At 38.0% G+C, this 26,908-nt stretch overlaps 1 protein-coding gene across 1 annotated transcript in view; it reads left to right on the top strand.

Moving 5' to 3' along the window:
- The window catches only part of GABRG3 (gamma-aminobutyric acid type A receptor subunit gamma3), an 807,126-nt gene extending 780,443 nt beyond the window's left edge, over window positions 1–26,683 (top strand). Inside the window, exons 7-10 of the mRNA XM_024982259.2 lie at window positions 3,736–3,888; window positions 8,948–9,144; window positions 9,854–9,913; window positions 17,783–26,683. Coding sequence (XP_024838027.1) covers window positions 3,736–3,888; window positions 8,948–9,144; window positions 9,854–9,913; window positions 17,783–18,064 — 692 coding nt within the window. The 3' untranslated portion in view covers window positions 18,065–26,683. The remainder of the gene's footprint in view (window positions 1–3,735; window positions 3,889–8,947; window positions 9,145–9,853; window positions 9,914–17,782) is intronic.
- The last annotated feature ends 225 nt before the right edge of the window (window positions 26,684–26,908 follow it).

A 26,908-nucleotide genomic window follows, 5' to 3' on the forward strand; every position in this document is an offset into this window, starting at 1 on the left:
CACAGGTGGTTTGTTATGGCATTAAATGGTATTAAAACAAACAACAAAAGTGAGAAACAAAAGGTGCATCCCAGATAAATGGCAATTACAAAATCAGGTAAATAATAACTAAAATAATGGAATATACACACATATATGTACACCCAGAAGCAAAACCAAAAGTCCAAAAAAGATAAAGTATAATAGATTGACCTTGCAAACAAAGGAAATCAAAAATTATATCCACCAATTAAGATTAAAACTAACTAAAGTGCAAACTGGAAAACAGAACTAAAGCAAGGTGCCAACTGGGGAATAAAACAACAAAAACAAAATAAACTGACATATATGTGAGAAAAAGAAACAAAGAATATAAATGCAAAGTTAAGCAGAAGTAGATAAAGAGGATTTATATACAGTAAAGATTAACTACAATGGGAAAAGAACAGTAGGAAAAACAAACAAAGGAATAAATGTAGAAAAAAATAACAATAAATTTTTTAATTTTTTAAAAAGAGATAACAAGAAGTAAAAAAAAAAAAAAAGGAAAACCCCACAGAACTGCAAAAGGCCAATACAGAGGCAGTATATAACAGAAATAAAAAGTGCAATTTTAAAAAATTCTCTGGGTTTCTTCCTTGTCCTGGCTATTGACGACCCAGAGGGATGGTACGGGGAGGGAGGAGGGAGGGGTGTTCAGGATGGGGAACACGTGTATACCTGTGGTAGATTCATGTTGATGTATGGCAAAACCAATACAATATTGTAAAGTAATTAACCTCCAATTAAAATAAATAAATTTATATTTTAAAAAATTCTCTAAAGTTTAAATAGATTTAATAGTGCTGGTAAAAAACATCAACTACAACAACAGAGTGAAAGGGGATGGGGGGAACATCCAGAAGCAACTACAGAACAAGTCAAAAGATAAGAAATGTTCTCTTGAGTCTCTGCTGTCAGCATCCATTCCCTCACCAGGAGTCACAGTCCACCTCACCTCCCTAGGATGCCGTTCAACACTGGGCTGGTGTCTGGACCTGCTGTGGGATCTGCTCAGACTCTAATCTGGTACTCTTCCTGTGTGTTCTTGCCTTCAATGTCCACAGGTGTCAGAACTAGTACATTTTCTTTTGTGAGAACTCTCGTTGTCCTTTTAAATATTCCATAAACACAGTCTTCCTAGTTGATTGTGTGGATTTAATCTAGTTTGTACAGTGGGTGGGAAGGTTTTGGGTATTCTTCCTTAGCCACACTGCCCCTGGGTTTCAACTGTAGCTTTATCTCTACCTCTGGATGTGGGTCATCCAGACGGGTTTGCTCATGAGGATGCCCTGGAGGACTTGGTTCTGCGCCAGTGAGGGCCAGCTGTGAAGGTGGTACAGCTGCTTAGGTCACAGGGGCCCTGGCAGCACCAAGTACTCAAGGGAGCTGGCAGCAGGAAGTATCGTGCTCTAGAAGGGTATGGCAACCTACTCCAGTATTCCTGCCAGGAGAATCTCCTGGGCAGAAAAGCCTGCAGACCACAGTCCACAGGGTCTTAAAGAGTTTGATGTGACCAAAGTGACCCCGTTTGCATAGATACAGGACTCTTTCTAGCTTCTGGCAGTTCTTTCCCAGTAGGGATCATGCATGGAGGTGGCGCAGTTGCTTGGATCACAGGAACACTGGCTATGCAGGAGCATTAATGTCTCTTGTCACAGGAGACATGGTTTTATTAGGGCTTTTTCTAGTCTGTGGCAGCTCTGCCCCAGGGAGGACTGAGCATGAAGGTGGCACAGCGGCACCAAGTGTGCAGGGACACAGACTGCCTCAACTACAGTAGCTATGGCCCTATCAGAGTCTTTTTCCAGCCTCTGGTAGCTGGTGATCTTCGGTGAGACCTCCTCCATTGCCCCACCCATTCAGGCCTTTAGAGGGCTCCCCTGACTTGGGTCCTTCTCTGTTGCTCAGCACTGCCAGGTGCTTGAAGGGCCAGCCTCTCTGTTGTTCAGCTGCTGGTGCTGGCCTGTGGGAGAGAGAGGCTAAAGTGATGGCCCCATCCCTACACACAGCAGTATCACCTTGCCTCCAAGGCTGCCTGGCTTTCCTCCACAGGCATTTCCTACTACAGTCTCCTCCCGCATGTCCCCTAGGGCCATCTCCCCACCGTCAACCACAGACCTCACCCTGGATTCCTCCACAATCCCTGCACTCCAGCCCCCAGCTGCTGTGCCTTCTAAGGGACCCACGTCCCTGACTGGGGTATGTATGGCTGTGGCAAGGATTTTCTGTGTGATTATTATTCCGTTTAGACTGTCACAGATCAGCTGCTTCACTCTCAGCCTCAACTATCTCTCCTCTGTCCCAAACAGTTGCCCCAGTGTGGAGGTCAAACCCCTGCTCAGTTCCCCCGCCTGCCAGAGGCAGGTCCAGTGCTACTAATGCTTCTCTTTTTTTCCCTACTTCTTTCATTCTACCGAGTTTTATGTGGTTCTATATATTCTTTTCCACTGGTCAGGAGCTCCTGCCCACTCTCAGCTGGTGTTCTGCACACGCTTCTGTGTCTGAAGGTGTATTCCTGATGTATCCATGGAGAGAGATGCACTCCATGTCCACCTACTGCTCCATCTTATTCTCTCCACCATAAAGTTTTGACAGTTGTACAGGAGAAACAAGATGCTGTGTTCTGGAAAGATCTTTTTGGTGACAGGACGCAGAATGATCCAGAGTACTGAAGGTTGTTATGAGACAAGCCAGGGGCTTTGGTAAATAGTACATGGGCCAGGTAGGAAGAGGAATTGGGGGAAATAGAGAAGTTGAAGAAGGGAAAATGAATCAGAAATGGTTGTCTAGATTCCCACCTTGGATAAATGAAAGGAGGACCTAAGCTAAGAGAAGGTATTGGTGTGATAGAGGCTCATTTCTGGTCATCGTGAATTTCAGGTGCCAGAAGGTTGAATCCAGTAGGTTGAAGGATGGAGGTCAAATGGGAGGAAGGAGAGAGACACAGTTCTGCAAAAGATCACCTAGAAAAGACATGGGTAGAGGCGACTTTGGAATAAAATAAACAACGTATTAGGCATGCACACTCTCCCAGTCCCTCATGGAATCTTATGAGATTTCCAGTAACATCTCTATTAATCCCAACTCGTTTATGTGTGGCTTTGCTTTAGTAAAGAGGAAGTAGTGTCCATAAAATGATTTATTCTGTTTGTTTTCTGAGTAATCATGAAAGGATAAAATAAATATAAAAATATTATGCAAAACATTATAGTAAGTGATTGATAAGCTTAAATTCATACTACAAAAATCGAAATATAAATTTGTTACTGAAGTTTAGATATAAAAGTTTATGTATAAGTCTGTTACTATTGAAAAAGCAAACTGAGAATAGAGTTACTTGAGGGATGAGTTTTTTCTTATTCTTGGTTTTAAACATGTAACATACAGCTAGACAGAAGTGATAATAGCTCATTGAGTAATGGCCTGAATAAATGGTGTAGAATAATGGCATAGAATAAATGTGCACATCTATCACACATATCAAGTAATGTGTATTTTTTTGTGTGTCTTTTACAGTAAAATACTTCATGCAGCCATGGATATAATAAAAATTAAGTTTCAGAGCCCCAGAATTCTGACTCTTTCTCCAATTTGATAAATGCTGTACTTGAATACTTTTATCAAGTCATTCATTTAACAAAATAAGTTATAAATTATTTCCTTGAATTATTTTAACACAAGAAAGTTGGTTAATTTGGCAATACTTCGTTACAGGTGACTATGTTGTCATGACTATATATTTTGAATTGAGTAGAAGAATGGGATACTTCACTATTCAAACATATATTCCTTGTATACTGACTGTGGTTTTGTCCTGGGTATCATTCTGGATCAAAAAAGATGCTACACCAGCAAGAACAGCATTAGGTGAGTTTCAAAAAAGTCTCCTACCATTTTTTGTAATTTTAATATAGAACTATATTCATAAAAATACTTTCAATGAAAAAGTTCAAATGTAACTGATCTAATTTGAGGGCTACTTGATTATTTTATTTATTTTTAAGTAGACAAGTTAGATTTTTCTTCCTGACAATAGAATTCCCTGTGTACCACTTAAGTTGAAGTCAGGTATTCAAAATAAATCAATTGCATCATTCTGTACTGTGCTCTACGGATGATGTCATTAAAAATGTAGTCATGTTCTGAAACCTGCCACACTCAAAAGTCTCATTATGTCAGTGAATGGAAATAGAACAGTGTATGGAAATAGAACCTTTGAGGATTGGTGACCAAATCAGTAAAACAGTCTTTCAATAAAAGAAGTACTGCTTGGCTAGAGCAAATTTACCAGCAAACAAAAAAATGATTATTCTTTTCAGCTACAATTTACACATTAATGCTCAAAGTCTTTTCATAAATTTTTCTCTGGTACCCAAAGTTCTCTTAATAAAACATTAAATTTCAGTGGTTTTAGAATTGTAGTGCATGTTTTATATCAGTTTTTCTTTATGGTGGGAATTTTGCCTAACTTTCTATATTTTTATTTGTTAATAATGTATGATACATAGTTCTTTCCACCAGCACTCTCACAATTTCTTTTGGAAATCAAGCTACCTCAATATAAAAAAAAAAAAAAACTGCAAAATCTTGTATATTACATTGCACCACTTCTGTTGGTTTTTTAATTCTTGTTTGTTTAACAGCACAGTACTTTTTGAACAAGGTAAATTAGCCTTTAATATCCTCTGTCCTGTGGAAATATCCTCTGTCCTGTGGAAAAGATGAGAATACCAGACCACCTTACCTGCCTCCTGAGAAATCTGTATGCAGGTCAAGAAGAAACAGTTAGAACCGGACATGGAACAATGGACTGATTGCAAATTGGGAAAAGAGTATGTTAAGGCTGTATATTGTCACCCTGCTTATTTAACTTCTATGCAGAGTACATCATGTGAAATGCCAGGTTGGATGAAGCACAAGCTGGAATCAAGATTGCCAGGAGAAACGTCAATAGCCTCAGATATGCAGACAACACCACCCTTATGTCAGAGAAGGCGATGGCACCCCACTCCAGTACTTTTGCATGGAAAATCCCATGGACGGAGGAGCCTGGTAGGCTGCAGTCCATGGGGTTGTGAAGAGTTGGATACGACTGAGCTACTTCACTTTCACTTTTCACGTTCATGCATTGGAGAAGGAAATGGCAACCCACTCCAGTGTTCTTGCCTGGAGAATCCCAGGGACAGGGGAGACTAGTGGGCTGCCGTCTATGGGGTCGCACAGGGTCAGACACGACTGAAGCAACTTAGCAGTAGCATGGCAGAAAGCAAAGAAGAACTAAAGAGCCTCTTGATGAAAGTGAAAGAGAAGAGTGAAAAAGCTGGCTTTAAATGCAGCATTCAAAAAAAGAAGATCATGGCATTGGGTTCCATCACTTCATTGCAAATAGATGGGGAAACAATGGAAACAGTGATAGACTTTCTTTTCTTGGGCTCCAAAATCACTACAGATGGTAACTGCAGCCATGAAATTAAAAGACACTTGTTCCTTGGAAGAAAAGCTATGACCAACTGAGACAGCATATTAAAAAGCAGAGACATTACTTAGCCAACAAAGGTCCGTCTAGTCAAAGCTATGGTTTTTCCAGAAGTCATGTATGGATGTGAGAGTTGTACCAAAAAGAAAGTTGAGCTCCAAGAAATTTATGCTTTTGAACTGTGGTGTTGGAGAACACTCTTGAGAGTCCCTTGGACTGCAAGGAGATCAAACCAGTCAATCCTAAAGTAAATCAGTCCTGAATATTCATTAGAAGGACTGATGCTGAAGCTGAAGCTCCTACTTTGGCCACCTGATGCAAAGAGGTGACTCATTGGAAAGTACCCTGATGCTGGGAAAGATTGAAGGCAGGAGGAGAAGGGGGTGACAGAGGATGAAATGGATGGATGGCATCACCAACTCAATGAGCATGAGTTTGAGAAAGCTCTGGAAATTGGTGATGGACAGGGAAGCCTGGCGTGCTGCCGTCCTTGGGGCTGTAAAGAGTTGGACACTACTGAGTGAACTGAACTGAACTGACCCCTCTGCCCAATATTTGTTTTGCATTCTTATATAAAATACATGATAAATCAGCTGACAAAGGCATAACATAAATTTAGCAACTATTCTTCAAGTTATGACCTGACAATGACAAATTCAGAGGTCATAGTGAGTATAACTTTAAAGATCAGCTTCAAAACAGAGTAATATTTCTGCACAACTTGAAACTATGCAAGTCCTATCGAAGAGTAGCCATCATGGTGTTAAGAGGACAGGGATACTAAAAATATATCATTCTTGCAGGTAATAGATTTGCTGACCAGAAGAGTGGAGAAATCTCAACACTAGCATATTTAATTGAGACACCTGAAGGGCTCTGCTTAATAAAGCAATTCTCTAGACTTCCCCTAAATGAAACAAATCATGCCATGACAAATCAAGCAAAACCACCAGTAAATCAACTATTTATTATAAGGAAGAATTCAACATTCTTTTAAAAAAATTACATAGTCCATCATGTATCATCTACAATATTGTATATACAGTAAAAAATTACTAGGCTTTCTAAGAAGCAGATAATTGTGAGCCATGATCAAGAAAAAAAGTCAACATTAAAATGCAACTTTGATGTTGAATCAGCAGATATGGGCTTTAAAGCAGCTATTATAACGGTGTTCAAGGATTTAAAAGAAAATACAATGTTAGTGAATGACAAGATGGATAATATCAACAAATACCTTTCTTAAAAATGAAGTTCTAGAATAAGATGTATAATAGTCAAATTGAAAATAATCACTAAATGAGCTTAAAAGCAGATTGAAAGTTCCTTGGAAGCAAAGTTATGACCAACCTAGACAGCATACTAAAAAACAGAGACATTACATTGTCAACAAAGTTCCATCTAGTCAAGGCTATGGTTTTTCCAGTGGTCATGTATGGATGTGAGAGTTGGACTATAAAGAAATCTGAGCTCCGAAGAATTGATGGTTTTGAACTGTGGTGTTGGAGAAGACTCTAGAGAGTCCCTTGGACTGCAAGGAGATCCAATCAGTCCATGCTAAAGGAGATCAGTCCTGGGTGTTCATTGGAAGGACTGATGTTGAAGCTGAAACTCCAATACTTTGGCCACCTGATGTGAAGAGCTGACTCATTTGAAAAGACCCTGATGCTGGGAAAGATTGAGGACAGGAGGAGAAGGGGACGACAGAGGATGAGATGGTTGGATGGCATCACCAACTTGATGGACATGGGTTTGAGTGAACTCTGGGAGTTGGTGATGGACAGGGAGGCCTGGCATGTTGCAGTTCATGGGGTCGCAAAGAGTCGGACATGTCTGAGTGACTGAACTGAAGTGAACTAAACTGAACAGAGCCTCAGTGATCTGTGGGACAATATAGAGATGTATAACACAACTTCAACTGGTACTCCAAAATGAAAAGAGAAGAAGAATCAACTTTAAAATTTTTTGAAGAAATTTAGTAAAAATACGCAAATTTCTTGAAAATGAAAGTGAAAGTGAAGTTGCTCAGTTGTGTCTGACTGTTGCAAACTCATGGACTGTAGACTACCAGTGTCCTCTGTTCGTGGGATTTTCCAGGCAAGGATACTGGAGTGGGCTGCCGTTTCCTTCTCCAGGAGATCTTCCCAACCCAGGGATCAAACCCGGGTCTCCCACATTGTGGGCAGACACTTTACCATCTGAGCCACCAGGGAAGCCCTACCTACAAATTCTTTAGACATAACATGGTCACCACATTTTGAAAATGTTAAATTGAACATTTATTACAAAATCTATATTTTTCATAAAAATTTACCTGCCATCAGTGTATACTTTTCAAATTTACAATGCATTTTTACAAAATGTATCACAACTTTCCCACCTGCAATAAGGAGAGCCTGACATTCTGTTTTCACTGTACTGATTAAAGAAACTGATTCAAAGAGGGTAAGTGGCTTTATCTGACCAAATGTTGAGAAGGCTCAGAGCAAGGCTGAAGGCTTTGACTTCTAGTTCAATATCCTGTACACCTGACCATGCTGTGCATGCTGTTCTATTTGACTTATTCTACAATTTCTTGCTGATTGACATACCAGGGAGGCACTAAACAGGAGCTGTGATACTACTGTAAAGATAGGAACTAATGTGCATTCATCTGTCATGTCTACCTGATCTTTCTATCACATATACATCTCTTAAATTTGCTCCACAGTCTTTGATTAAATCTTTAGTGTTGGCCAACATATATGAAATAAAGTCAGATTAATACTGTGATTAGTTAACTAATTAACCAATGAATCAATGCACTCATAAAAAGCATTTATTGAAATAGTTAGAATGCTAGACATGGTGCTATGTAATGGGCAAGAAAGGATGAGCAAGATATAGTTTTGCTTTTAAAGATCACACATTCTATGCAGGGAGGCAGACCACAAAGACATAAGCAACTCTCTGTGACCATGCAAAAAATGAGGCACGTAGAATGTATAGGAATAGTGAAGATGTGTGTATTATCAGCTCTGCCTGGAGTACTATAAAGTGATTTGCCTCAGAAAAAGTGGTGTTTCTGCTGAGTCTTCAATACAAAAGGAGAAGTAAGACAGGAACTAGTTTACCTGGCCAGAAGAAAAGTGTGAGATGAGGAACAGACAAAGTATAGGGGACTGCAAATCTCACTTTCATTAAAAATATATTTTTAAAAAATGTCAAACAATACAAAAATTAATGAATAAATGGGATATCAACTTAATTCATATATTTTAATATTGTGAAGACTATAATAAAATGTATTATGGAAATGTTGCTTATAATATTATATGTACATTACAATGAAAAGTATTATTACGTTTACGCAATGCCAAGAAGGAGGATTCACATAAAAATAAAGCAGCGTGTGGAATGGAGGGATTCTGTCCAGCGTCTCTTACAGCTTGCCGTGTGTCCCCCGTGCAGGCATCACCACAGTGCTGACCATGACCACACTCAGCACCATAGCCAGGAACTCCTTGCCCCGGGTGTCCTATGTGACTGCCATGGACCTTTTCGTGACTGTGTGCTTCTTATTTGTCTTTGCTGCTCTGATGGAGTATGCTACCCTCAACTACTATTCAAGTTGCAGAAAACCACCTACCACTAAGAAAAAAACATCGGTGAGTTCCAGTAGCAAGGATTTTCTCCGTGTATATATGGAATTTAGAAAGATGGTAACGATAACCCTGTATGCGAGACAGCAAAAGAGACACAGATGTATAGAACAGTCTTTTGGACTCTGTGGGAGAGGGAGGTGGGGGATGATTTGGGAGAATGGCATTGAAACATGTATAATATCATATAAGAAACAAATCGCCAGTCCAGGTTTGATGCAGGATACAGGGTGCTTGGGGCTGGTGCACTGGGATGACCCAGAGGGATGGTATGGGGAGGGAGGTGGGAGGGGGGTTCAGGATTGGGAACACGTGTACACCCGTGGTGGATTCATGTTGATGTATGGCAAAACCAATACAATATTGTAAAGTAATTAGCCTCTAATTAAAATAAATAAATTTTTTAAAAAAGAAAAAAATGCAAAAAAAAAATTTTTTTAAAGATTTTCTCAGAAGGTAGTAGAAGAATATTTTGAGGTAAATGGTTCTTATTCATAAGGATTTTATACATGATATAAATAGTTAATTTAATAAGGCTTTTTAAAAACAAGATCGGTATTCAGAAGATATGAATGTGACTGTCAAGCAGTCTTCAGCTTCACCTACCAGTGGCATGGACTGATGTAATCACATCTTAAAGATTATTCATTATCAGAGTGTTCTGTAATACAGATTCCATGGCAGTTTTCAATGGCTTTTTCTGCTTTCCTCGTAGTTACTACATGCAGATTCCTCAAGATGGATTCATGAAAGGATAAGCCTACAAGCACCATCTGTACGTATAGCATTGCAAATGTAAATATTTCTGAGAACTTTGTGTAAACTACAATTGAAAAATATTGTTGTTTACAAATGCATCTATTGAAGACCAAAGAGTAATGCATGTACTCCCTTTAAAAAATGTATTTACAAATAAATGTTCAACTTAGAAAATTTGGAAAATAAAGGGAAAAAAATCACTTCTACTCAGGGATTAGTGTATAGCATACATATTTCTGTAACTCAAAATTATGTTCTGAATACACTTCTTGGTCAAAATATTAATTTGTAGGATCATTTTGATGATTGCATCATATGTTCATGATTGATGCATGCACAGATGATCTTGGCTGGACACTGGGCTAATCCACAACTTTTCACTTTTGAACATATTTTTATCACTACAGTTTTATACATACTTGTGACTATTTTCTTAGTATTAATTCCTAGAAGCAGAATGCCTGGGTCAAAGAATTGCATGTTTTTTTCCAAATCACATTCCACCAGTTTTGTTAGCAGTGTGAGTCACTCACTGCTCAATATGGGTCACTCTCCCTGCATTTAGTTGAATAGTTGAATACACAAACAATTCCTACAAACTATTCCTATTGGCATTGCTTTGATTATTGATAAAGCTTAATATATTTTTAATTGTTTTTGATTTTCACATATTCCTGTGAATTGCTTTTTCTGTCCTTTAATTTTTATAAAAGTTTTTGTACAATTTTGATAACATTTTTATCCTTTAAGTTTTTTAAAGTAGCATGCTATCTGCCAGTTATATTTATTGCATTTATACAATGTAAAATTTATATAATCACATATAGAATATATTAGGGATATTAGTCTGGTTTTGTATGTAGTTTTTATTTCAGATTTCATTAATAATGCTGTCACTGCAATTTCTTGAGCTTTTTTCCACATGCAGTGTCTTCAGTCTCCTGTTGTCAAATCTATCAGCATTTCCTTTTGTGGTATCAGCCTCTTGTGTCCTGCTTGGAAGTTCTTTCCTATCTTCAGAATGACATAGCTCTCCCTGACTTTCTTTTGAGTGCTAACTCTGTTTGGCAACATATTCTAAGTACTTTCATTTATCAACTCATTCTATCTTCACAAAAACCCACTCTACTGACAAGGACACTGAGATGTGGGAAAGTAAAGTCCTATAAGTATTGACTGAATCTTCACAATTTAAAAAATTGTTGTATTTAATTATTAGTGTTACCTGAATTTTTAGTATATAGCTTAATGTAAGACTCTATTGAAAAATTGAGAAACATGTCTTTAAATCACTGATTGTGAGCTACCACTTTTACCATATGACAACTTTTACTTTAATTATTTTTATCCCTTTGTACATAAGAAGTCACAAATTGCACTGAATGTTTTATGCCCACCCGTACATGATAAGTGGTTTTCTAGCTGCTAATCAGCATCTTATGTTCAGTTCATTTCAGTCAATTTCATCAGGAGATTGTATAATTATCTATACTCTGCAAGTATGTATCATTATAGTTCTGACAGAAGTGAAGCCATTTTTCTAGTTGCGGGAAGCCACAGTGGATATAGATTTTGCCAGCAAATGCTGCCAAATAGCAACAGACTGAAAGGTAATGGGAAGGGGTGGAAGTAGAGGATGCTAAATAACAGAGACAAGTCAGAACAAATAGTCTGAGGCCCAGAAAATACATTATCACACACAACCAGGGGGCTAAGAGTGGAGGAAGAAATATTGACATCTTCGGTATAGAAATGATACAGTCAAAAGTAATAAAGAATGTTTAACATAGAGGGAAAAAAATAGCCACAAAACTGGAAGAAATTTTTAAGCTGGAAAATGTAATGACCCTAAAGAAAGTACATACAAAAACAATTCACAGAAAGGGCTCCAGGCCAGTTGATGCTGCTGCTGCTGCTGAGCCACTTCAGTCATGTCCGACTCTGTGCGACCCCATAGATGGCAGCCCACCAGGCTCCCCCGTCCCTGGGATTCTCCAGGCAAGAACACTGGAGTGGGTTGCCATTTCCTTCTCCAATGCATGAAAGTGAAAAGTGAAAGGGAAGTCGCTCAGTCGTGTCTGACTTTGCGCGACCCCGTGGACTGCAGCCTACCAGGCTCCTCCGTCCATGAGATTTTCCAGGCAAGAGTACTGGAGTGGGGTGCCAGGCCAGCTAGCATGACATAATCAGAGAGTCTTCAACAGGAGTTCAGAAGACAAAAAAAAAAAAAAAAAAACTGGGGTTTTTCAACTGTTGGATGATAATGTCTTCAGTTCTATTCTGAAATATCTAGTGTTAGGTTAGTTAAGGGGCCACTCTCCTCAAAAAGGAAAAGCAGAGATAAACAGCCTCTCACTAACCAGGGACAGGAGCTGGCCCCCTGAGGGTCATATGTTGCTTTGGGGGTAAGTCGTCCAAACTGTTCTGTGCCTCAGTTAACCTAACCCATAAAATACAAGGCTAGTCCACTCTGAGTATGCAGTAGTACTTGCTGCCCAGGAAGTGCAGTGGTTCTGAAGAAGTCAAGGAACTGCATTATACAAAGAAGATAAACAGGTGTGAGTCAGGCAGGGACTAGCTGGGCTGAAGATGACCCTGGAGATTCATTAATTAAAATCTCTATTTGGGGCATAGTTGAAATTATCTTGACAAATCGCGGGGGGGGGGGTGGGGGTGGGGACTGAATTTAAAGAAATACTTAAACAATTTAACATATGGCTATTTACAGTTCTTAACATTATTAGTTTTATTTCGATATTGTAATAAGTCATTTTACAGCAGTGAGCTATAAAGATATAACTAGAGATCTCTTATTATTTGTTTCAGTGATCATGGATTTTAGTTCTCTAAATGAAGAAGTGAGGTATATAGTTCTCTCTTGTCCTCAGAAATCATACGCTTTTTAGCATGTTCCCTTGTTGGGCATCCTTTTAATCTCTAGTGAGCTGTCTCCATCCCTGCAGAGACTTCTGATGCCCATTTTGAGTCAGCTCCTCATGTTGGTCCTGCCTGCTTGTAATGGCTGGACATCTTTGTGTGACACTGCACAGTTAAAAAGGTTGAAGAAATAAAAGGATGAAAATCTGACTGAACACTGTCAAAACACATGTACAATTGTTATTTAATAAAAGCAGATTTTTCTAATTGGAAATTATAAAAAAAAAAAAAAAACCAAATTCGTCAAATGAACCAGAGCAAAGTCAGGAATTTGCTTTTCTCAGCAAACTTCCAGGTGAAATTTACACCCACTCAGGTTTAAGAACCATTAACCTGGAGAACATGCACCTACACTAGAACCTGAGGAACACCAAGGTTTTTATTTCTTCCAATTGCCTAGAATTGTAGAAGAAAGTAGGCAGCTGCACCATGGCCCCCTGACTGGCTATTGGCCCAGAGCATCTTGATTTAGGTTAGTCCTCACACAGACATTTCCCAATTAAAAGCATGCCCCAAAGGCTACCAGTAGTGACACTGAATCCTCTACCACAGAGCTAGAAAAATATCCAACCAATGTAATATCCAGAAGTAGAAGGAAAAAGGTGCCATATTTCCTTGTAATTATGGGTTTTGGTTTTATGTAAATATATAATATATATGATGGCAGCCCACCAGGCTCCACCGTCCCCGTGACACGACTGAGGGTGTCCGACTCTTAGCGACCCCGTGGACTGCAGCCCACCAGGCTCCTCCATCCATGGGATTCTCCAGGCAAGAGTACTGGAGTGGGGTGCCGTTGCCTTCACCATTATAATATATAATAGATATCAATTAATATGTGTAAATAATATATATTATAATATAAATAATATAAGGTATAATATAATACAATTGATATACATTTTATATATATTATTACACATGTTATATATTATATAAAATATTGTATATTATATATTATGTAACTATACAGATTATATATAATAATGTATATTATATATATTATATGAAACAGATTATATCATTTATATTATAATATATACAATATTGTATATTATTATACATGTATACATGTATATATGTCTGCAATATATACATTGTGTATATATACAATATACATATTGTACATGTATTATATTATAGATACATTATTATATATTATATAACATATATAATATGATTATATATCTAATATATTAATATCTAATATACATATTAAATATATATATAATATATGTATGTTATATTGTAGATTATATAAATATATGATGATAATATATTATATATTTGATATATATTTATATTTATATGATATATATAAAAGATATGCATTTATTACATATAATATTATAATATATATAATTATATGCATATAGTATATATTATGATATATAATATATATAATATAATATAATATATACAATTATATATAATATGATATATTATACATACAATATATTTATTATTATATGTGTGTTATTTATTTATTATATATTATGTTTATTGTATATAATATATTTATTATTATATGATATGTTTATGATTTATTTATTGGTATTATATTATTATATTATATTATTGTTATTATATTATTATTATTGATATTGTATTTATAGTACTATCAGATCAGATCAGATCGGATCAGTCGCTCAGTCGTGTTCGACTTTTGCGACCCCATGAATCACAGCATGCCAGGCCTCCCTGTCCAGAAACAGCTCCCGGAGTTCACTCAGACTCACGTCCATCGAGTCAGTGATGCCACCCAGCCATCTCATCCTCTGTCATCCCCTTCTCCTCCTGCCCCCAATCCCTCCCAGCATCAGGGTCTTTTCCAATGAGTCAACTCTTCGCATGAGGTGGCCAAAGTACTGGAGTTTCAGCTTCAGCATCATTCCCTCCAAAGAAATCCCAGGGCTGATCTCCTTCAGAATGGACTGGTTGGATCTCCTTGCAGTCCAAGGGACTCTCAAGAGTCTTCTCCAACACCACAGTTCAAAAGCATCAATTCTTCAGCGCTCAGCCTTCTTCACAGTCCAACTCTCACATCCATACATGACCACAGGAAAAACCATAGCCTTGACTAGACGAACATTTGTTGGCAAAGTAATGTCTCTGCTTTTGAATATGCTATCTAGGTTGGTCATAACTTTCCTTCCAAGGAGTAAGCATCTTTTAATTTCATGGCTGCAGTCACCATCTGTAGTGATTTTGGAGCCCAGAGAAATGAAGTCTGACACTGTTTCCACTGTTTCCCCATCTATTTCCCATGAAGTGATGAGACCAGATACCATGATCTTCGTTTTCTGAATGTTGAGCTCTAAGCCAACTTTTTGACTCTCCTCTTTCATTTTCATCAAGAGGCTTTTTAGTTCCTCTTCACTTTCTGCCTTAAGGGTGGTGTCATCTGCATATCTGAGGTTATTGATATTTCTATTGGCAATCTTGATTCCAGCTTGTGTTTCTTCCAGCCCAGCGTTTCTCATGATGTACTCTGCATAGAAGTTAAATAAACAGGGTGACAATATACAGCCTTGACGTACTCCTTTTCCTATTTTGAAACAGTCTGTTGTTCCATGTCCAGTTCTAACTGTTGCTTCCTGACCTGCATACAAATTTCTCAAGAGGCAGGTCAGGTTGTCTGGTATTCCCATCTCTTTCAGAATTTTCCACAGTTTATTGTGATCCACACAGTCAAAGGCTTTGCCAAAGTCAAGAAAGCAGAAATAGATGCTTTTCTGGAACTCTCTTGCTTTTTCCATGATCCAGCGGATGTTGGCAATTTGATCTCTGGTTCCTCTCCCTTTTCTAAAACCAGCTTGAACATCTGGAAGTTCACAGTTCACATACTGCTGAAGCCTGGCTTGGAGAATTTTGAGCATTACTTTACTAGCATGTGAGATGAGTGCAATTGTGCCGTAGTTTGAGCATTCTTTGGCATTGCCTTTCTTTGGGATTGGAATGAAAACTGACCTTTTCCAGTCCTGTGGCCACTGCTGAGCTTTCCAAATTTGCTGGCATATTGAGTGCAGCACTTTCACAGCATCATCTTTCAGGATTTGGAATAGCTCAACTGGAATTCTATCACCTCCACTAGCTTTGTTTGTAGTGATGCTTTCTAAGGCCCACTTGACTCACATTCCAGGATGTCTGGCTCTAGGTCAGTGATCACACCATCGTGATTATCTGGGTCATGAAGATCTTTTTTGTACAGTTCTTCTGTGTATTCGTGCCATCTCTTCTTAGTATCTTCTGCTTCTGTTAGGTCCATACCATTTCTGTCCTTTATCAAGCCCATCTTTGCATGAAATGTTCCTTTGTTATCTCTGATTTTCTTGAAGAGATCTCTAGTCTTTCCCATTCTGTTGTTTTCCTCTATTTCTTTGCATTGATTGCTGAAGAAGGCTTTCTTATCTCTTCTTGCTAATGTAATATATTATATTATATATATGTATATTATATAATGATATATATCATGTATTATACATAATTATATCATATATATTATATACATATACAATATTTTATATATTACAATAATATATACAATAATATACTACAATAGTACAATAATATTACAATATTGCAATAATTATAATATCACAATTTTACAATATTATAATTAATAAATTGTAATTAATTGTTGTATATTATATAATATACTATGTAGACAGTATAGTATACAATATAATTTATTGTATATTATATTAATAATTGTAATTAATTATTTTAATCAATATATTACAATATTATATATTGTCTATACAATGTACAATATTGTGTATGTATATATACATAATATATATGATATTATTTTATATATATTATATAATATATGTATTAATAAAATATATGTAATAATATATATAATAAATATATATATAGTATTCATGATGAATTCTGAAAGACCTCTCTTCCAGCATTAAGCAAAGGACTTGTGTGCATCCCTCTCCCTTGATTTCAGCCTCCACTGACACATACAGTTCCCTTTGACACCTCAGATCCTCAGTTCCTGCAGCATAAATAAAATTAGAACAGAAAGACAACCATGGTTTTTAGTTTTCATATGTTATTCAGTCAAACTTAGAAATTTGTCCTCTATAAATGGACAGGGAAGCCTGGTGTGCTGTAGTCCATGGGGTTGCAAGAGTTGGACGTGACTGAGTGAATGAGTGACTGAACTGAACTGAACTGATCCTCTCTAAAAACTTCAATTTAGTACACAGTTTTAGTTGTATGGGAGAGTTCTTCAACTGCCTGAAGAATTGACAAGTCTATTTGAAGCCATTACTCAAGGTTAAGAATGATTCCTTTCATTTATGAGTGACTGTAAGTCATCCCCTCCCCTTATCTGCCCAAATATTGACTTCTCCACATCAGGAAGAGAGCTTGTGAAGTAGAAAACAAAACATTCCAATTGTATACAATTTTTGACTGTCAAGAGATGACAAGCAATGTCTGGTGTTCACACACTGAAAGCTCATTTTTTAACCTGAACTACGTGGAACAAGAAGATTCTCTCTTATCGTTCCTCCACACCATAGCTTTTTTACTGTCTGCTAATTAGAAAGAAAAGAAATTTATTTCTCCACAAGTTTATATAAGTATTGTTTAACATTTGAAGAATTGTATATAATGTGTGTGCATATATGCTCCAAATCAGCAAAGAAGTAGGCAGAACAGGGACTTGAAATGTCTAGTACACATTTGAAAACATGCTGAATCTCCCTTATCAGTCATCTGAGAAACACAAGTTTTGAACACTGAACTCTAGTGTTTTGTTTTTCCATTAGATTTGCAGAGATTGAACTCTCCACAGCAGGGATGGGGGAGCAGGCATGGGGCACAGCATTATTGTGGACAGGCATAATCTATGCTAATTGCTTGATTCATCTCGAGCTGTCCTTGATGCATTTCATGATGACTTTTGTGTTGTTCTTGTTGTCTGCAGAACTATTCTCTCCTTGACATGAGGCCACCACCACCTGTAAAGGTTACTCTAAACAATTCCGTGTACTGGCAGGAATTAGAAGATACCTGTGTCTATGAGTGTTTGGATGGCAAAGACTGTCAGAGTTTCTTCTGCTGCTATGAAGAATGCAAATCAGGATCTTGGAGAAAAGGACATATTCACATAGACATCTTGGAACTGGACTCATACTCACGGGTCTTTTTCCCTACATCATTCCTGCTCTTCAACTTGGTTTATTGGGTGGGATACCTCTATCTCTAACTCTTCTTCCAGGTGATAAGTGAAGAGCATTAGACTCTCCTCTAAACTTTCATCGTCCCCAGACCAGTAGTGACTAACTGGAGTAGCAAGAAAAGACACTGCTCAGTTTATCTGAAATACATCACTTTTGAGCAGTGTAGGAATATGTGGCAGATATTTCTATTACGTACTTCAAACCCACAGATATATGCGTGTGCACACACAAGTTAACTGAGTGTTAAAGTGATCTTCTTGCTAATCCTTTGCTGAATCTGTAGCTTGGTGATATTTATAAATGTGTTTTGGATACTGGAAGCAGTTCCCAATTTTCTTTTGTGAAGAAATCTGTGAAACGTACAAGCAAATATCTGAGAAGCTCTCTCAGACTCCACCCTTTCTGTATTTTTACTTGAGCCCTCGGCAGCACTGGCGCCCAGCTGCACAGAGTCGCTGCTGACTGAGACACTCATGCTGACGTCAGCCACCGGCAGCCTGAGTTCAAGTGTGAACTGCAGTGAGTTACCACCCAGTTCCTCTCTCTGTGGCCTCTTTGCTCTGTCACCACCTTCACTGGTTGGTGTACTTTTATCTAATAACCTCACCCTAAGTTTGGAAAGGTTATATCTGTTTCATCCACAAGTGTTCAGTTGAGGAAACAGTCTGATTTTCAAAATTCTCATGTTGCTGAAGTCAAAGAGGTTTACTATCTCTGAACATCATAAGTTCAACATTTTATCCTAAGAATTGTCTTTTACTAGACCAAGAGGCAACCCCAGAGTATACTCTATTATAGGTTCAGTGATTATCTTTACCTTGCAAAGAAAGGTATATAGCATTCACAAGCTTTGGTTTTGAAATTGTTTTCCAGAGTGTGAAAGAAATGTAGATAGAATTTTTACAAATTTTTCTTAGTGAATATTAACTTTCAAGTCAAATCAATTTTAGATGCAAAACAATGGGTCATGGCTATCATCAGTGATATATTTTGATGAAAAAAATTATTTTATATTTTCAAATAAGGATAGGTAGCAAGATGCTAAAGGAAAAGAAACCTTGAAATTATTACTCTTTTGATATTTTTATAACACAAAGCAAACTTGCTTATTGATATTAGTTCTTTGTTATAACTGGATGCTAGTATGTACTTCACAAGACTCTTCAGAAGCTTTCCACCATAGATAGGGGGGAAAAAAGTCTTACCATTAGTTTAACAGATGCTTTGCCATTATTAAAATTTTGGTACTAACTCTGCTTCTCATCTTTATCACATAGAAAATTGAATTTGTTTTATTGGAAACCATATAATTTTATTTTAATTATGTATTGTGCATACTATTATTATTCAGAAAAAAAGGTAAAACATTATGCAGGAAAAGTATATAAAAGTGCTAATTCATACAGTTTAATGAATGCAGACCAGACACAGAAGACATGGGAATGGAAGAGACCAGAAGAGTTGAAATTAGATGAGTCAATTTTTATGAACATCAAGTGAATGCAAATATATTGATCTTTATCACCCAATTTTCAAGGAAAAGTCTATATAATGTGAGACATTGAGTTACTTCCTGTCAACTCCTTCCATGCCTTTTGATTTGATACTTATTACATAGGCCACAAACCAATTGGTTTTTATTTTGAAAGTCCAATTTAAAACACAAGAAACAGTAAGTATTTGTGGAGAAACAGGTTGAATCTATTAGCCCAACAGAAATTTCTGTGCTATTGGAGACTTGTACCTACTAGCAGTCTCGTCCTATCTCTCAGGCATCAACCTCCCACTCACTCAACAGCAGGGAAGGGTTCTGGAGGTGCCCTGACCACATCCCACCAGAGGAACTAAACACCCAGGGAGAGCATCCCAAGGTTCTTCTACAAACACAATTCTCAACTTTATAGCAATATGAAATTTTCAATTCATTATTTCTTTTTTTAAAAAGTTCTGGAAGGAGCTGAATTTTCTTGGCAGAAAAATAACTTAAAAACATTTTTATCGCATATATTAAGTCCAACTTTACCTTTAAAATTTTTTACTGAGGCCTCTTATTTCAAGGCCATTCAATAATTGAGCATCATTGGCAACTCTTATGAAATTTTAAGTATAGGATCATCTGTGTTTTCTGAATCCAACCAATCTCTCCCTCCCAGTATCAGTCATTCTGCTGACCTAAACACACTGGTTTATGGTTCCTTTTCCATGAAGCAGAACATTCACCTCAAGAGAGTGTAACAGATCACAGAGCCTAAACTGGATTTCTGCACATCTATCCACTACGGGATCTTACTAAGAAGAACAAAAGCATTCCCTGAGAACACATCAATGCCTGCTTCTCTGCAGCTTGCCCATTTAAGTTCTCCTTATTGATCCCAGCTCCCCAGATAAACCATTTCAGTCTTCAATAAAGGAAATTGGTATGTACCTCACACAGGTGCAGAGCTCAGGGGCATGCTTTTAAGTAGGTATGAGTTTACTTTATGGAAGAAGGAAGAGGATGAGCACTGGGATAGTGTGAAGGGACTGTATCACTCTTTAACTGAAGGACTCTCTTTCACCAGTATGCTTGGTTAGTAGGGTATGTATGGTGAGCATTGTGCAAGACTGTTCACAGATACTACATCCTTACAACTCCACCCAGATTGCTTTGCATGTAGAATGGGGAGTGATATTTGGTGGCTAGATGGCAGCTGTAGGGAAGTTGAGTGACCTGCATTTCAAAAGTGCTACTGTGCTCCTCACTTTTAGAAACGCTAAATTAAGGAAATGACTGTTCCACATTTTGACAAAAAATTCTAATTTCTGACCACCATACCTCATACTTACAACTGTGACTGTCTCTATTAAGCTGCATCTAGGCTGGACAGAGAAAAAAGAAATTTCACAGAGAAAAAAGAAATTTCACACCAATGGAATTAGAGCAAAATGCATCTTCGGATCTTAGAAAGTTTCAGTTTCTGCAAAGTCTGAATACCACAGGCCAGAACACAGACTGTCACATACATGACTGAGAAGGACAATACAGCTATAACTTACTCTGGACCCAGTCAATACTGTCCCTAATTTACCCAGCATATGCCTTAAAATAACACATAAATCTTAAATTACATATATCATGTAGATTTTTCATGTCCTGTGATCATATATATCTCATGCCAGATTTTACTTATCATTTATGAATGGTGAAGACAAGATTTCTTTATGTGCCCAACAGTTTTATCCTTAATTATATTATCAAATCAATTAAAAACTAAATTTTTGTGGACTCTTTAATTGAAGCAATGCCTTTCCTTTATGACAAAGCATTTTCAGGCTACATATGAGAAATCGGGGCCAATCTAAGAGTCAGTGCAATTTGCGCTTGAGATAGAATGTGAGTGTTCACTTAGAACCTTCACACCAAGTCTTTTTACCTGGTCACAGCTTGCTGTAGTAAAAAGGTAGAGACAGATTTTTTTGTTCCTCTGCAAAATATCACACTCTGGAAGCAAGAATGGTAATTGATAACCCTATTTTGCATTCATGGATACTTGCCACAACAGGGCATTCTTTATTAAAAGGGCTACGACTCAAAACAAATACAAACCTCATTTTTATCCATTTATCTTGGCTGCCAATAACTGAAAACTTTCTGTGGTTTCCTTTGAAGACTTTAAGGACTCTAATTAGTCTCCATGCCATTATACTTGCTATACCAAACCAGTGCTCTCAAAATACAAACATTTTTAATTCTCTCCACGATCTTGCTACTGTCTGATGTGTTCTGAAATTTATATACATATGAAATTTCATCCTCAATTTCTGTAAAAAGACAAAATGTGAGTGACGAGATAAGGATAATCTGATGCAAATGCACGCTGAAATATTTACTATTAGACTTCAGAACACCATCACGTTTAAAAATATTCAGAAAGATGTCTGTAAATAAGAAAGAAAGAATTAGATAGTAAACACACTGTAATGTGAAACTCAAAATTTTCTGTTGAAGTCCCCTTCAAATTTCCCAAAACTGAGGTAGTGTGTAATCTGTACATTTTTCCCCTCAAATTTGCCTGTAGAAAACCTTCAGATTCATGCAACTTAACAGTACTGCCACAGTGTATAATCATATCCAAAGACCAAAAGTAAAAGTTCAGGCTAAACGACCCCTTCTCAAATTCTTTGTTAACTTACCTTTTACTGTAAAAACAGATTTCTATGATTATGGGGATAAAACACCGTAAAAGACAGAAATAAGAGTTGAGATAATAGGTAAACAACTTAGCCAGTCATATCTATGGAAAATAAAACTTTGGCTTTTAAAATAAAATATCTGGTAATCTTTGAAGAGCAGCCATTAGACATTCTCACTCCTTCTTTTACAATTTCTTCTGATTAAAACTTAGCAATTCCAGGATATAAACCTAGCCTAGTTCTATTTACAGAGAAGGCAATGGAACCCCACTCCAGTACTCCTTCCTGGAAAATCCCATGGACGGAGGAGCCTGGTGGGCTGCCGTCTATGGGGTCGCACAGAGTCGGACAGGACTGAAGCGACTTAGCAGCAGTTCTATTTAGATCAAAAGAGAATGTTTCCTACTTTCTTTTCAAAATGTCTAGTTAAATGATGCTTTCGTTTTAATGTTGTCAATGAAACATCTTAAATCTCATTGCTCTGCTCACAGAAAAACCAAAGTTTAGACTGGTTTATATCAGTCCTACGGAGAAGGCAATGGCACCCCACTCGAGTACTCGTGCCTGGAAAATCCCATGGATGGAGGAGCCTGGTAGGCTGCAATCCATGGGGTTGCTTAGAGTCGGACACAACTGAACGACTTCACTTTCACGCATTGGAGAAGGAAATGGCAACCCACTCCAATGTTCTTGCCTGGAGAATCCCAGGGACGGGGAGCCTGGTTGGCTGCTGTCTATGGGGTCACACAGAGTCGGACACAACAGAAGCGACTTAGCAGCAGCAGCATATCAGTCCTAAGAGAGTAGTACATTTACTAACAAGTCTTCAATGTTTTGAGTTAACTAAGCCAGTTTTTAAAATTGTATTATACAGAAACATGAGCTAGAAAACAATTAGGTAGATATAACACAGGAACATGCACACAATGCCCATGTACACTCACACATAAAGCAACATATTTGAATGTGCCATTCAGGTAATGAGAGGGAAATGTAAAGTTGTTTTTCTTGAATTAATCAGATCATCACCTACCTCTACCACCTTGGGGTTTGTTTTGTTTTGGGGGGGGGGGTGGTTTGGCATTTATAAGCCCAACGCAACATTTTTTCAGCCCAGTGGACTGTTCTACAATGTGAGGATGATAGTGGTTTCTGCAGGGAAGGATGGTCTCTAACTGCTGAACAGTTTAAACTGTGCAGGTTGGAAAGTACAGTGAAGATTGATTGCCAATAATGAAATCCCCCAGACTGAGAAGGTGGCTGTTATATTTTCTCCTTTTCCAGCTCTTTGAGATTCTTTCTTTTTCCCAATAACCACTTTTCCACAAAAAGTATTACAGCTCTTATTTTCCATTAAAAAGCAGAACTCAGTGCCAGACTGATTTTCAGGAACAAATGATGAGCACTTTAATTTGGTTCTTGTTTACTACAGCAGATTTTGTTTTCATTGGCTGTTTACAAAAGGAAGGATTTAGGGTGTCAGCTTTGTCAATTGACAGGTGAAAGCCACTCAATACACAGAGAAGCACTTCAGTCACTTTGTTGAGATTAGAACACCTCATCACCCTAACTAGCTGTGGCAGTTCCAGTCAATGCATCCACCACTCAGCTAACTTGCCCCGTTTACCGATTTCACGCACTGGTTAGGGCAGGGTGACCCTGGAAGCTACAGAGAGTTTAAAGAAAAAAAAAAAAAAAACTTCATTCTGAAGTGACTTTCAATGAAATTAAATTATATATATTGACAGAAAGCTTATTTAACTTGCTGACCAAATTTTTAAGTTGGCAGCTGAATATGACAGGATTTTAGAAGTAAATTATGCTGCATTGCCATTATCATCATCATCATCACTACTGTCATAACCATCACCACCACCACCACCTCCACCACCACCATCATCATCATCATCATCATTATCATCATCATCTATGTATCCTTTTCCAGGTTCCACACTAGTGCTGGGCTTCTGAGGTGGTGCTTGTGGTAAGGAATCCACTAGCCAATGCAGGAGATGCAAGAGATATGAGTTTGACCTTGGGGTCAGGAAGATCCTCTGGAGAAGGAAATGGCAACCCACTCCAGTGTTCTTGCCTGGAAATTTCCATGGACAGAGGAACCTGGTGGGCTACAGTTCATGTGTCACAAAGAGTCAGACATGACTGAACACACACACACACACACACACACACACACACACACGCTTACTAGTGCTTTGGGGCTTCCCGGGTTTCACAGTTGTAAAGAATCTGCCTGTCAATGCAGGAGACACAAGAGACATAGGTTTGATCTCTGGATCAGGAAGATCCCCTTGGAGAAGGAAATGTCAACCCACTCCAGTATTCTTGCCTGGAGAAGTCCATGGACAGAGGAGCCTGGTGGGCTACAGTCCATGGGTCACAAAGAGTCGGACACTGCTGAGCATACATGTATGCATCCTAGAGCTTAACTATTCATGCAACATGAAAGTTCAATTTCTTTTCCAAACTAAAACAAAATTAGAACTTAAAAAGAGAAAATAAAAAAGTTTTATTTCAGTTTAAATATTAAATACACAGTTCAAATATTTGCTTTCCTAGAAACATTTCCAGAACTGTACTTTGTCCCAGAGGTCCTGTTTGTCTACCTTGCCTCAATCAGAATTTGAAATTATTCCTTAGGCGAATATTCCACCTAATTGCTTTTTGGTGGCTTGTGGATTTGTGTTTTTGTTTCTTATTTTGTCTTGGTTTGGTTTTTGTTGTTTTTATGGTGCTTGATGTTTTTTATTCCTTTTCAAGAAGTTAACATTTAAATTGGCTAAGAACTATCTATCATTTTTCCCTAAAATGAATGCTTCTATGTACACTTCAGATTTCTGTTAGCCCCAACGGACAATCAATATGCTTCTTATTATATAATTTGGGTCTAACCTTTGACTCTTTCTAATATATCTTGAGATTTTTACTTTTGGATAGAAATAGACACAAGTAAAACATATTCATGAAATTTACAGTATTTATTATTATATTAGCTGTTTAGACTAATTCTATGAAAACACTTAAAAGGAAACTTTCGATCATTCTTGACCTTCAAAATGATTAATTTTGTGCTAGTGAACAATGTTTACAAGCATATGTTTGTGCAACTACATGACATGTTTTTCCTTATAAGCAGCTCCTGAACTAAGTGAGAGATTCATTCCTCATGAATGAATTCTCTGGGGAAAGTTGACAAAGAGCAACAATTTTCAGGGATTAGGCCTGGATTGTTTTATGAGAAGTAAGGGGCCATCTTGTGTTTACATGCATTGACGTGTGTGTTTATATCCTTATGTACAGTGGTAAAACTGGAACAACTTATTAGCGTGTGTATTACTCTACCTACCACCCTAAACATAGTTGAAACAAGTAGAAAGGAGCACAGTTTCCTAATGAAAGCATATTAGCTTCTCAAGCTTTTTCTTTTTATGGAAAAAAAAGAAAGAAACAGATAGAACTATCTTTTTATTTCCTGAAAACGTGGGGCCACATTTTTTCTTTAAAAAGAAAATCAAGCTTAAATAACTGATCAGAAATTGTTTTGAAGTCCAAATGAGGCTGCCTTTTACTGAAAGCAGACCATCACATTTTCACTAGGGCACACTTAAGTTACTTCTTGGTCATTTGTGCATAGTGGTCTATTTTAACTGATAAGCCAAAAGTAGTTCTTCAAGATATAGGTGGCAAATAGCCTCTGTAACACTTGTTTAGGACACAGATTTCATGTATATTGTGAGAAAGTACCAGGTTTAGTGTGAACTGTGCCACATGTAAGAGTTAATCATAATATGTAGTCGTCTCTTTTTGAAACATGTGTATAAAGGAAAACCGTCAGGTGCCCTAGGAGATGCTCCAGGCAGAAAGGCAGAGAAGATTTGCATATCTGCTCTCTGCATGGATGGAATCCTTCCTGCCTGTGGATTCATCTCCTCCAAGTGGGAGAGAGGAGAAGGATTGCAGAATGTGAGGGTTTCTTGGAATCTGCATTGAGCACTCAGTGTAGAGGCTCAGTGTAGAGAGCTGGTCCTGAGAGGTGACCTGCCCTGGACAAATGTGTGCTCTGGTCCCTTTCCAGGCAAGTGGGTTGAGGGCCAAACCAGGGTCCCTGCCTTCATCAAGTGGCATCCAACAGCCCCTGCTCTACTGTCATCCCACGAGGGCCTGAAGGCTCTGGCTCTGGGTCCGAGGTCCTGCCATCCTCCTCCTCTCTGTCAAGGATGTGACTCTCTGTTAGCTGTGCGGCTCATGATTTCCTAGAGAAAAGTGGGCACACTTGTGTCCAACGTGCCTTGGCAATGCGGGCAGCACTGAGACATGGGAGGCACTACACCTTGCTTCGCCAGTCTGGTCCCACTGTGCCCTGCTCGGGGTGGGCTAGGCTGCCCTCTGTATTTGTATTTGGATTCCTATGTTTGTACTTCTAATACAAATAAATGCACATGTTGTCAGAAATATTTGAGCCAAGAGTAGGTATCTTTCTTGTTTTGAATGGCCAAACAGGAGGCTGGGAAAAGGCATGGGCTTTCAGGTCCACATGGGTGGGGGGCCTTCCCACTGGCGGGAGTGTAACATCAACTGCCCCTCTCGGAGGCTCACCCTTCTGCTAACACTACCCAGAGGCAGATTCTGCAAATGTTAAGAAAGAGGGGGGAGGTTACAAGTGACTTATGTTCAAAGCA

This window comes from Bos taurus, chromosome 21 (genome assembly GCF_002263795.3).
Source record: "Bos taurus isolate L1 Dominette 01449 registration number 42190680 breed Hereford chromosome 21, ARS-UCD2.0, whole genome shotgun sequence".
Lineage (NCBI taxonomy): Eukaryota > Metazoa > Chordata > Mammalia > Artiodactyla > Bovidae > Bos > Bos taurus.